At 41.3% G+C, this 13,053-nt stretch overlaps 1 protein-coding gene across 4 annotated transcripts in view; it reads right to left on the bottom strand.

The window, feature by feature from the left end:
- The window catches only part of NEURL1 (neuralized E3 ubiquitin protein ligase 1), a 2,006,504-nt gene that overhangs the window by 813,810 nt on the left and 1,179,641 nt on the right, over window positions 1–13,053 (bottom strand). For all 4 annotated transcript variants that reach the window (XM_069611715.1, XM_069611712.1, XM_069611713.1 and 1 more), the window contains one exon: window positions 12,041–12,362. In XM_069611715.1, the coding sequence (XP_069467816.1) occupies window positions 12,041–12,362 (322 nt within the window). The remainder of the gene's footprint in view (window positions 1–12,040; window positions 12,363–13,053) is intronic.

The raw sequence follows: 13,053 nt of genomic DNA, 5'->3' as shown, positions 1-13,053 counted from the left end.
AAAAAGCCCAAACAAAAATCCCATTATATTCCCACTCCCTGTATCTTGCCTTCACACCAAAGGTGTCATATATAACTGATGCCTGGGGGTGAGGGGTTGCTGGGAGAGAAGAGCATTGCGATAACCCAAGCAATCACTGTGTGTTTTTAAATTTCCTATCTGTTAATGTGCAAAGAAATCCTATGTGTGTTTTGATTTCAAATCTTCAAATTCAACCTGTGTTTGTCGTGGTAACTGAAAGTCTGTTAAGAATTACATGTCAGTTTATTGATGCAAGTAATTTGCATGTGTGCTTATTGTGTTGTGCTACAGAGTTGGTAGCTAGTGTTCTTGTGATTTGTTTATTATTCATTGTAGAAATGTAAATAAATATACACTATTATTTCTATACACCGGCCTGGTTTCTAGCTTATTGGCGATACACAGAGTTTCTGCTGAATTTTGTTATACAGGTTGGAGGCCTAACCATATTTGAATCTGCTAAGCGCTTTGCTGTGCGACACCTTCATTGGGCGGGGGGACTCCCTGAGTTGAGAGTGACCGCCCAATAAACCGTGACATACCCTAGTCTTCGTCTCTTTTTATCCACTCTATCAATCACACTGTAGATGACCACTCCCTACTACCTTTGTCTGCCTTGCTCCCCTTCACTCTTCCTACCTTAATTTCCCTCATCACTAAACACAAATTAAACCCTGACTCCATGGGCTCCTGACCTAGACAAATCCATTCTTGCTGTTGAAGCTCCCTCAGCCCCCATATTAACTCTATTGAGCAGGCCTATCTTGACAACTGTAACTCAGCCCATATCTCTCCGTTAAAACTCAATAACTATTTCACTTAGTCTAGCCTTGACCTCTCTCTAATTCAACAGCTGCAGACTGCCATGAGAATGCATCGGTGTCTGTTATAGGACCTGCTTCCCTGAACTTGTTCTTTCCAGCAAGGAATCCCTTTTTTACCTATATCCTATCTTGGGCTCTACCAAACCTACCTTCAATACCAACCTCATCTCAGCTCTGCATTCCCATTCTCACAAGCTTTCTTTTAATCTTCAGACCATGCTACCTCACAACCTACCCAGTCAAGGCTCACTCTCGTACTGCTTCTCGGCTGATGACTGGAATGTAATGCACATTTGCTGAATAATAAACAGGATGTCTCACCCAGCAGATATTTTTAGGTATCTGCCTTCGTCCTCTTCTCTTACCATTGACTACTCCTATTACTTGTTTGCTAATGAATCTCAAACCTTCTTCTCCTTCCCCACCTTCACTGCTGGATTGACTTCTCCTACCTCCAACTGTATTTCTGTCATCTGCCACTGGATGGCACTTTGATGCCTAATGCTCAATACTTAACAGAGGTCACCCATCTCACACCTCCTAAAGCTGCATTGCTCCTCCCCTGAGCAAGGTCTGTTCGGCCTGATTTTCTCAACTCACACATAAGGCTTTCTGCTTCAGGGTTCTTTTTGACAGCAATCTCAAACTGAACACATTCATTGTCTCCATTCATCTGTGGTGGAAATGCAAACGAAAAAGATGCGCGCACATATCAGTTGCAGGAATGACACACTAAAAGGGGAGTGCGACTCACTGACGGTTAAATCATTTTAGGTATTAGACTTGAGAATACCCATATAATAGATTTTAAGTAGATAGCATATAAACGATGACAATAGGTTACAGGTCAGTATGTAGGGTTTAACATTAGATCGGGGTGCTATAAAAAGGCCTCAAAGCATGCTGCTTTAGTAGAAATTAACTCATACATATTAATTTGCTTAGCAGCCACAGGGGCTGAACGGACATCGCAAAAGTGCACGTATACCAGGATCATACGAGAGGGAATGAGTGAACAACTTATGATACTAACAAGGTCACAGGGCCAAGCTCCCAGGTGCAGGACAAAGGCAGCAAACATAACATAATTTAATAATTCAGCATATTAGTTATGAAACAGTACTGCTGTCAATTTCAGAGTGTCCCATGGCGGTTTCAAATCGCCCCTTAGCACAACTCAGCCTGGGAAGCAGTTCAAAGTGTTCTTGAGATGCAACATTAAAACACTAACTTGTTTTTAGTTCAAGGCTATGTTGGTGTAATGATCGGAAGTGCTCTCATTGGAAGCGGATGGGGATGATCAGCGGCAGATGAATAAAGATGCGCTGGTCATCCCAAATGTTTCAATAACTTGGCTTCATGATGTAGGAATGTAGGAATTGTGGGTTGAGCTGTGAGGTCTAGGGTGGTGTGGAAAGATTTTTGGGACCCAATCATTGCAGGCTAATGTATGTCCCGATATAGAGGTATGACGTGTTTGCTCCAATGATCTTCGCTCAAAGGATGGATCAAATGTGTCAATATGTTTTGATGTTAATTAGTTTAGATGATTATAAATGCTTTTGATTTAGGGGGCTTTCTTTGACAGTGCTTTTCATACAGTTCTGTTCCGCATTCTGTGTGAATTGTGCTTTCCCAGCTGCGCCTGGTCCCTGAATAAAATTGCGTTACACTCCTTTTTGGATTACTTTTGTAGTTTTATTGGTGAGTTTTTAAGGCAACCCCCTGTACACATCCATTCATTTTTTTGACTATTTGCATGATTCAGCCTCATCTTACTAACCACTCCCGACAAAATTGTTATTTATCTTGTCTCTCTATTCTTCCCCTTACCGTACTGGACTTCACAACCTTCAAGCAGAAATAAGAATAATCTTACATCTCATTTTTAAAATGCACTATTGGAGTGTATGGTAGCCCAGGGTGAACCCGCCTGTAGCCCTTTTTTTTTTTTAATTCAATGCAGAACTCTTTTTGTAAACTTTGCAATCCTATGGCAGCTCTCCGAGCCAGAAAATGCAAACAATGTTCTCACCCTTGGTTTTGCCCTCAGTTTAAACAACTTAAATCCAGACTTTGCAAGACTAAAATATTCTGGAAAAAGGTGTAATCCGCTGAGGCCGCAGCTACATTCAGAAACAATCTTAGAAAGTCTAAAATAGCTATAGTTATTTTTTTTTAAAAACATTTCTTCTTAGTTTAGAGCTAAGCTAACAATAAGCAAATGGAACTATTCCAAGTCGTTCACTCCTTCCTCTTCCCCAAACGTGGAGTACTGAGAAGCACTTACTCTTTTTACTGCACAAATGACAACCATTCATGCTCAAAATGGCCCTGGACCTTTAAACTTTAGCTCCACCTCTAACTTGTCCTCAGTTTTTAAGTTCCAATCATGACTCCTTCCTCTTTTGAAGGCCTTAAGCTTACCTCTCGTCAGAATGATACCCTACTAGTTTTTACTGCTAGCAACAGACCTTGGGTCAAGACTTATGGCTGACTTTACCAACCAAGCATTACTTGAAGGGGTTGTTCCTGATGATCTTGTGCTCATAAAGAGTGTAGGGTGAATCTATTGTTGCTCCACTTTTAAAGAAATCCACCCTCGAGCCAAACGTTCTCAATAATTATCATCCAATTGCTCGCCTACATTGGCTATCCAAAATTCTGGAGCAAACTCAGACCCCTCAACTTCAGCAGTGTTCGGAAAACAATACAATCCTTGATGTTTACCAGTCAGGCTTTCAATCCAATAATGGTAAAGAGACATCCCTAGTTTCAGTCTGGGATAACATTCTGGCACACTCTGATGGGGGGCACCTCAAACTACTGTTGATGGATGACCTCGCTGCCGCTTTGGATGCAGTTGATCATGCAATTCTTCTGTCCCATCTGTCTCAAGTTGCAGGTATCTCTGATGAAGCCATTCATTGGTTTCAATCCAGTTTAAAAAAATGATCAGAGAGGTTTATACTATACAATTTTTTCATCTCTGGTGCCTTTCAGCTGCAGAGTACCACAGGGTTCCCCTTTGCCTTCACTTTTGTTACATTTTTATACACTGCCCCTTTTGTTAATTTTTGACAAATAAAAACAACTTCATCACTCCTATGCTGAGGAGCAAACAGGCCTATAATGGCTTCATTAATCTAGTGGGGTGCTCACACAAATTTGAACATTGGATACTCCACAGTGGATTCCAAATAAATCTGAACATAACTAAGGTTATTTTCTTTGGATTAAAGCATCAGCTAAAGAATCATGTTTCTCTGCCTGCTCCCCACTGCCCTTAGTGCTTTTTGGCCATCCCACTACTTCTGTCAATAGAGTACAAAATCTGCAAATACTTTGGCAGACTGATCTGGACCTTTCTTGCAAATGTGGAGATGCACTTATGGTTTACAACATACCAGTGACCAGCTGTAAGATTTCGGAAAGCCTTAAAAAGTATTGTTCTGTTGATATCTACGAGTTGACTCTGCTCGCTAGCACATTAAAAATATTAAAAATACCAAAAAAATTAAAAAATAAAACTTACAATCCTCACTCTCCTCATCATTCGTGCTCCTCTCACACCACTACCCATTACCTCCTTGTGGGATAGCTCTCCACAAAGCACTGTTCCGTCTACAAATAGTTATTTCTCTTCCTCAACTCCATTTGTGCACACCATCTAGCCAACTCTATATGGCACTATATCCCACCTGGCACTTAGCAATCTAAAGCCCTGCTCAACCTGAGTGCCTTCCCCACCCTTCACGCTATCCCACTTTCGTTCGTACCCTTGTTTCCCCCTACCACTGGAACTGCTCAGATCAAGTTATTGAAGACTGTTCTAAAAAATGAACTCCTTTCATTCGACGATGGCCCAGAGGCATACAATGTCATTTTCTCTTCTGTACACAACTGTATGTAGATGTAGCATACATGCTGTATTATCACTACAACGCTGATTACCCAGGTAAGGCTGGTTATTCTCTGGATATATAGTGTCCACCCAGCTTCTAAGCTTCCCCTTGTTCAACTATTGCTAGTGGTCATCAAGCATATAAAAACTAAAGACTATTTTAATTAATCTTTTGACTCAATAAATTCTGTGACGGTCAAATTAGGTGAAAACTGTAGCCACCTGTAATGCAACTCAGTTCTTTTATACAAAACTCGCCAAACGCCCACCAGTTAACCATCGCACTCTGTGCCATTTTTCCTCACCCTGTCGCTTCCTCCAGCTCCTCCATCCCTCTTTTTTCACGGTTGTATTGGAAATCGAAGTAAGATCTCTGTAGAATGTGTCACATAGGACGGCGGGTACCACGAAGGACAGCAGAAATGTGTGGTTTTGCTTCAATGGGGGTCATTACAACCCAGGCGCTAATTGCGCCAACTTTACCACCATGGTGTAAACTACGTTTACACCATGGTGGATGGCGGATTTACCGCCCCATTCCAAGGTGAGTGGGGCGGTAAATCCCCATTTCCCATTTACACTTCCCCATTCCCATTTTTGCCCCATAGGGCATAATGGGAGTGGGCAAGGTGCTAATTACGCCACCGTACATTACGGTGGCGTAATTAGCATCATGGCAGGTTAGCGCCATGGATTTTAACGGCTGCTAAAAGCAGCCATTAAAATCAGAATAGGCGTTAAGGGTTAACGACGGCGTTAACCCTTAACGCCTGGGTCGTAATGAGGCCCAATGTGTTTATTAGGTATTATGTGCAAGCAAGGGCAAACTGAATTTTAACTGGGAGCAACCCACCTGAAAGAATAATAATTGTAAATAATTATAACATAAATAACAGTAAGGATGGTGTTTTTCAAGTACACTTGTCTCACTCTGGGTGCGGGTTGTAATAAATTTGACCTAAATGATAATTGTCTAAAGTGAACTGATAACAGAAAGTATTTCTGTAAGAGCCATAGAAGCAGCCTTCACAAATGTATGCCTCCTGTTGGATGGGGCACCTTGCTCTCTGCCATGTTGGAAAAAGGGTGCTCCTGTGAATTGCAGGGTAAAAATAACTGCATGCATGCCCAGAAGCAAACTATTTCACAGGAATCCACAGACTGGCTTGTTGTTGGTAAGGACATGCAGAAAAACGCACAGGGAAGTCGGAACTGTGCACATGTAAACACAGGGTGTTTGCCACATCAAAAAGAATGTAGGATGCCTCAGAACATGGATTAAGAACTTTAAAAAATAGATTGGTAATTATAACAACCTTCTATTTGTTTTCAATGATTGTATTTTGCTGTATATCTGTTTCGCTAAAATGATAAAAAGTTTAATGTAGAAAAGAGGTATCATTCGAAGTTCCATTGTATTTTATCATGCAGTTCAGCTTACTTGGAATAACACTGTATTTTTATTTACCTTGAAATGAGACATGTAAAAATTATTGAATTGGTTCACACTTTTTTAAGGTGGAAAGCTGTGTATTCATTTCTCTACTACATGGTACATGTAGCTTGGTTTTGACCTAGGATTATCCTCACTTCAGCAGCCCCTGCCATGTCAAACGATATGAGGCCACAGTAAGTAAGCAAGACATTGCCATATACTAACTAACGGAAAAAGAACAAAGACACGGGTCACATAAATCAAATCCAGGCCCCTCATAAAAACAATTTAGCTAAAGGGACAGGAACTCCATGAACATTCAAAGGAAACTAGCCTGGACATTTAGTAACATCATGAAGGTGAATGTGCATGTGAAGTATCAACAGTGGCCCTGTTGGCTGAATTCAGGTCATCATTTGTTTGCTTACAAGCTGAATAGGAAAGTTACATGTGTTACATTTGAACGCCAAAATGGAATCTCTTGCAAATGTATCTCTCCATCGTGGAAGGGCCTGCCAACTTAAAACAGATTTTAGTTCATAGCTAAAATATGTATATTCCAACCCATATAAAAGTCCCCTGGTGCATAATTACAAAATTAAAAAGTAGAAAAAATAATTATCTCTGCAAATACGTATCTTCAATTGTGCATTCTGATTAACAGAATATAATCATCTTTTTTTTTATTAAACTGACACATTCAAAGTTACACCATTAAAAAGGAATGCCCCCCCATAAGTTTAGGAGTGACATTCCCTCCTGCCTTTACCATCATGGGGCTCGGAGGAAAGAACCCCTCCTTTCAGGTTGCAAGATGAGGAGAGGAGCTGAAGATTATAGAACAACTTACATACAGAATTGGATTATTAATATTGGGTGATGACTTTTGAAGAGTATTTCTGTATACAACTGGGAGGAGGTGGCTTGGGAGCAGAGCTGAAACCACCTGGATGCCGGCAGGCTGGAGACAGAAGCCCTTTCAGAGAAATATTTTCAGCCCACTGTGATGAATACTGAAGAGTCATAACAAAACCCCAGTTTAAGGCCTCCTCACATGTAGCCAGGGGAAGGCATACATGTGATGTGATAACCCTCCGGGTGGTATCAGGGGGAAGATCACATGGGAGGAGACGACTATCAAGGGAAGGTGGTAGCTCTTTTAGGAAGAACGCAGTATTCATCTTATTCTGAGGATGAAAGTCAAATCATTCCCAGATACCTAATGACTTGTACAGGTCCCTCCCATATAAGTACTCAAAGAACCTGTCATGAGAAATCATCTAGACGTAATAGGTTTGGTGCCTCAGGGCTTCAAGAACTAAAAGTGAAATTCTTGAATTACCCTAACTCTGCCTTAAGCAGAAATCCTCACTCCATTGTGGAATCGCAACCCTGCCAAAATCTCCCCTTTCTCCAATAAATCTCAGTATCTAAAACAGTCAAAACTAACTGAAAGTAAAATAGAACAAGATAATGTTACACAATCCTATATGGACTTCAGTAACCATAATAATTATGGTACTGAGAAGAGGAAGAAGGGCCCAGAGGCAATGAGGATTCAGAATGCTGTTTCTAAAAACGTGCAGCTAGTTGTTACAAACAAGGCACATGAGCGGGACATTTAAATCTCTAAATGAGGCACAGCTGCCCAAAGAAGAAGAGGAGAACGAAGGAGAAGGAGATGTGAAAGGCTGTTGAAGCAGAAGTTATTTGTGGTGCAGGAGAAGCCGCGCTAAGAAGAATGCCAGTGGAAGCAGTCACGAAGGGTGAAGGCGAACAGAAGTGCAGAGTATGTGCAGCAGTAAGCGGCATGTCAACAAAAAGCCCAGCTAATGAGGAGACGTGCTCCCAACCCAGCACAGGCCTGTCAGTGAGAGAACAACCACAGAAGATCAACAGAGCTGTGAGAACTCCCGGAAACCGACACGCAGCTCACCAAAGGTATGCAGAAGCAGGAGAAAGAGCGAGCAGAACACTGGAGGTCCGCCTCAACATCTGACCGCAAGAAGGAGCTGCTGAAGAGAGCGAGTTAGTTGGCTGGATGTGAATGCTGACCCCGGGGCGCTCTGCATAATAAAGTTTCGAAGTTAAGTCATTTTGAATACCGAACAGTTACTGAAAGAAAGCAGAAACCACATTATTTTGAATACAGAACAATTAATCAAAGAAAGCAGAAACTTCATAATTGTAAATACCGAACAATTAAAGAAATAGAGCAGAAGTGGCAAGAGCATAAGTTCCCCTAAAGGGACTACAATTGGGAAAAGCTTACAACTAGCATTGCCAACAGCCAAGAGGCTGTGAGAAAACTACAATAAAACAACAAAGGCATAAATCCCCTTTTAGGAAATATACATTGGGGTAAGCTTTTATCCCGCATTGACAACAGCCAAGAGACTGTGAACCCATACAGAGGCGACAAGGGTGCAACTCTCCCTTTTTGTTATATCAACTTGGAGAAACTTGTAACCCAAACTGGCAACAATCAAGAGGTTGCCAAAAAGCAGTTGAGAGACACTTTGAAAATGTTCTTCTGTATTGAGCTATCAGTTTGGGGAAAACTGGTAACCCACATTACTAAGAGTCAAGAGATTCTAAGAAAAGGGCAGTTATTGTTGAAAGAAAAATACAGGTTTGGCAGAAAAAGTCACAAAACCACAGCGCTTGTATGAATAAATATAAAGAGTGCACATAGGCTGCAGGTGCCTGAGAGTTGTGGGAGTACTGCCAAGTACAACCCACTGTTGTGGAAACAATTAGAGCACGGGCAATTCTCAGTCGCACGGCGCCCAAGAGTGCAATATAGGCATGTATTGCAAGTAATTGAAGAGAGATGTGGTTATAAGTCCGATGGATTTATTTGCAAAGTAGCCTGACACGTGTTTCGACTCTAAACCGACTCTTCATCCGAGGCTGTAAATCGGAGATGGGACCTAAGATAAATTGAATGAAGGACAGTGCCAGAAAACTCTCTCACTGCTTCGCAATTGCGGTAATTTCAGCACAGCAGGAAAAGCCAAAGTGATGTGAAAGGAGTCGGTTTAGACTCGTAACACGTGTCAGGCTACTTTGCAAATAAATCCATCAGACTTATAAACACATCTCTCTTCAATTACTTGCAACATATGCCTATATTGCACTCTTGGGCGCAGTGCGACTGAGAATTGCCCGTGCTCCAGTTATTGTTCAACCCTCCTTCCAAGAGAGATTGGTGTGGAGAATCTTAGAATCAATATTACCATCAAGTTTGAATGTATTTGTAGGGGTTTCCTTCCTGGCAGGTGAGTATACCAGGAAAGGGATCATAGTAGTTAGTCCTGGCAGGCGAGTATACCAGGAAAGAAGTAGAGGGTTTGATGAAGTATATTTGTGGTGAAAGATGTGGTGGAAAGACTGAATCAAAGAACTTATTAACTGTATCATTTGTTTGACAAGCTGTAGCATCATCAAGAGAAGTTGTTTTGCTATCCTGACAAAAGATGTTTATTTGGAGAAAGTGCACCAAGAGTAGTTGCTGTGCTATCCTGACTAAAGTTGTTCATTTTAAGAAAATGTGATAAGCTTATAATTTTTGGACACTTTGAAAAGAACAATTGCTTTAGCTTTGATCTTGTGTTATGAAAGAAGGACATTTACCTTTCAAAGAATATTGTTGAAAACACCAGTTTGTTTGAATTGTGAACAAACATTTGTGTGAAAGACATTTGCTGTATCACAGGGAAAGACACGTGGTTGAAAGAGACTTTTTGTGCTACCCCAAACAGAACTTTGTTGGAAGAAAATTGTGCTCAAAGTAATCCTGAATTGATCCAGGGGAAGGGAACCCAACCCGGGTTACAAAGAGTGCTTTCAAACCCTTTAAGTTTGAACTGATAAACTGTTTTGTTGAACTAAAAACAGCCATATATTTCTTGTATAATTCTGTTGGATATCATAGTGTGAGGATCAGAGACCTTTTGGACATTAGGCCATTATCCTTTAGCTTTAGTTTGCTAGGCAGGGACCTCCTTGTTAGGATAGGAAAAGATAGGTGTTTATCGTATAGTTTTTCATTTTATAAATGGCAAACTTTGAGAAAACTTTACCTGTGTGTCCCTCCTGCATTTCTGACCCCTCACACCACACTGAGACTGGCTTTTCGACCGGCGGCTGAAAAGAGACCTTGTTAATGGAGTAATTCCAGACTGACTAGGTCCCAACTGATGGTGGGTGGACATGGCGGTAGATGTTGCAAGCAGGGAAAGCAAGGGAGAGGTCACTGTAGTGGGATAAGTGTACCCTGGACTTCTTCCCATTCCCCTCCCTGAACTCGCTATATTCTCCTTCATCGTGCCTTATTCTTTTTCCCACTGTTTGGTCCAGTCTAGGGCCGATCTGGCACACTGGAAGTGTCTTATTCTGGTTGGTTAGACCTGGTCTTCCTGACTCTTTGATCTTTTTCTACTTTCCTCCCACTTTCTCTGTACCACTCTCTTCTGTTGTACGAAATACTTCGGTGTCACTTCAGGGTTCTGATGTTTTCACTTCCTCCTGGCTCCACCCTTCTTCTGCTCTCCCTATCTTCGCTGGTCTTATCTGTTTCTCCATTGTTCCCACCTCCTTGTTAGTCATTTCCGTTCCTATCATCTCCACTTGGCAACTTTTGGCTTCAGCTCTTACCACCTCCTCCACTATCAATGCTCCCTTCTGCTACTTTCACCTCCTGCAGTTATCGCCTCCTGGTCTACCACATCCACATTATATTCACTCTCTCCTCTAGAGGTTGCCACCTCCTTCACTACCCCCACCACTTTCTGTCCACTCTCCCCTGATGTTACCAACTGATTTACTGCCACCACCTCTTAATTAATTCTCCCTTCCTGATGTGACGTCCTCCTCTGCGACCGTCACCTGCTTCTTCCACCTCTCAGCTCTCGCCAGCTCCTACTGCTCTCCACTGCTGCCACCTCTTCAGTCTCGGCAGTCAGCGTCCCCTTTCCTTCCCCACTCCTCCTTTATCTCTAAGCACCCGCGTAGGTTCTTAGGCGGGTGCTAAGAGTGTGCCTTTTTTTCAATAAAAAAAAGAATCTTACCTTAGAAGCGCGGCCCGACACTGTGCAGTCCTGTTGAACAGGAAGCCTTTTTTAAATCTTGAGGACATCCACGTCATCAACATAGAAAAGAGACCTCTTGTCCAACAGGACTGCACATCGTCTAGGGTGGGCCCGACATCTCGGGGCATATCACCTCAGTATTGCTTCTTTAAAAAAATCCACTTGTATTTGTAGATTCTGGAACGTCTTTTGATTCTATTTTGGCTAATCTCTTTATGTCATACTATTAAGACAAGGGACAGAAATTTGCATCTATGAATTTGCTAATAGTAACTTTGTTCAATAAACGTTTGTTCATGACTAGGACTTAGAAGGTCTACTCATTAGGGATTTTCCACGGAGCGACTGGGAAGGCCACACAGACTCTCATACAATACTGAAATCAATGAAAGATCCTCCACAGTGTTCAGCAGCATACAGGACGGAATAACACCTCCATATAAAAGTGTTGATATTCATCTTCACTTTTTTAAGTGTGTTTCCAAGAAATGTACATATATATTCCCAAATTAAAAATGCTAGATTGATCTTTGCTTTCCATGTAACTGGTGAGTAAAGTTACATGCATTAAGATGATAATTTACAACTATCATTTTCTGTTTTCATTTTCCATCACTAACCTCATTAAGAGTGTTTCAGTTTATTTCTAAAAACCTGCAAATGATGGCACAGTGAGGTAGCCATTATCACGTTAAGATCAAATACACAGGTGTGGTTTAAGATTGCATACAATAACCATAGTGGTAACTGAAAAAGTACATACCCAGAAGCTGTACTCCACGTGTCAGTCCGTATACATCGATCAATGCCCAAAGAGATTCGGTAGTCCTTACGCCACTGAAGAACAACATTGCAGCAGAGTCATTGATCCGATAGAACACACGTCCCTTTTTGTCCACCCAGAATGAAATAATGTTTCCTTCATTCGCAAACTCTTCAGGCAAAGCTTTGGCCCAGAATCCACTTTGAGACACAAGGTCTGGGCATGCATACTTGGGCAAGCTGTCCGGGTTGATCCTGGATGGATCCTTAGAAGTGAATCCTAGCCGGAGGGCTCCACTCCAGCAGCACTGTTTTTTTGTAATCTGGAAAAATAGAACAAGGAAAGTAACTGTAGAACAGGGTGTACAAACATAAATCACTGCATTGAAACATAATGAAACATATAAAAATCCAGTGGGCCTCACAGCACTGCTAAATATTAGACTGAGCTGTCAGAAAAGTATGAGACTTGTTTTGGAGTGGGCAGACATTGCTTTAAAGAAAAAGCCAGAATGTTTACTTTTTTTGACCTATTTTAAAATGGCAGTAATTTAGACAGACTATCACTGTGCTTCCTGTGTGATGAAATGTAGTATTTACACTGTGCATACGCTAATCTATTTACTGATACACCCTCATGTAAAGCTTTATCTGAGATGTTTGGTTTGTGTGAGTGATGGTATAGTTACTTTACAGATGAACTAGCAGACAATGCAAAAGTATATATTTTGCATGCTTTCGACCATATTTATAACTCTTATTTTTAAGAAAAGAACTGGAAACACATATATAATACAGTATAATGAATATTTAATTTGTGGTGGATGTGATTCACTCTGAGAAGCTGAAAGCCAAAAACTATGGTGATAACGTAGTTTCCTAAAAAGTGTAAGGTAGCCATTAGGTACCTAAAAATAGTGATAAAGGTCAAACAGGGCTAAACACAAGCACAACAAGTGAAAAACTGAACAGAGACTGATAATGGAATAAGTGAAAACGAGTGCACTAGGGCAC

The sequence above is a fragment of the Ambystoma mexicanum genome, chromosome 8, assembly GCF_040938575.1.
Source record: "Ambystoma mexicanum isolate Mex_15411 chromosome 8, UKY_AmexF1_1, whole genome shotgun sequence".
NCBI lineage: Eukaryota > Metazoa > Chordata > Amphibia > Caudata > Ambystomatidae > Ambystoma > Ambystoma mexicanum.
Note: the sequence above shows the minus strand (reverse complement) of the source record. Positions and strands in the feature narration are given on the sequence as shown.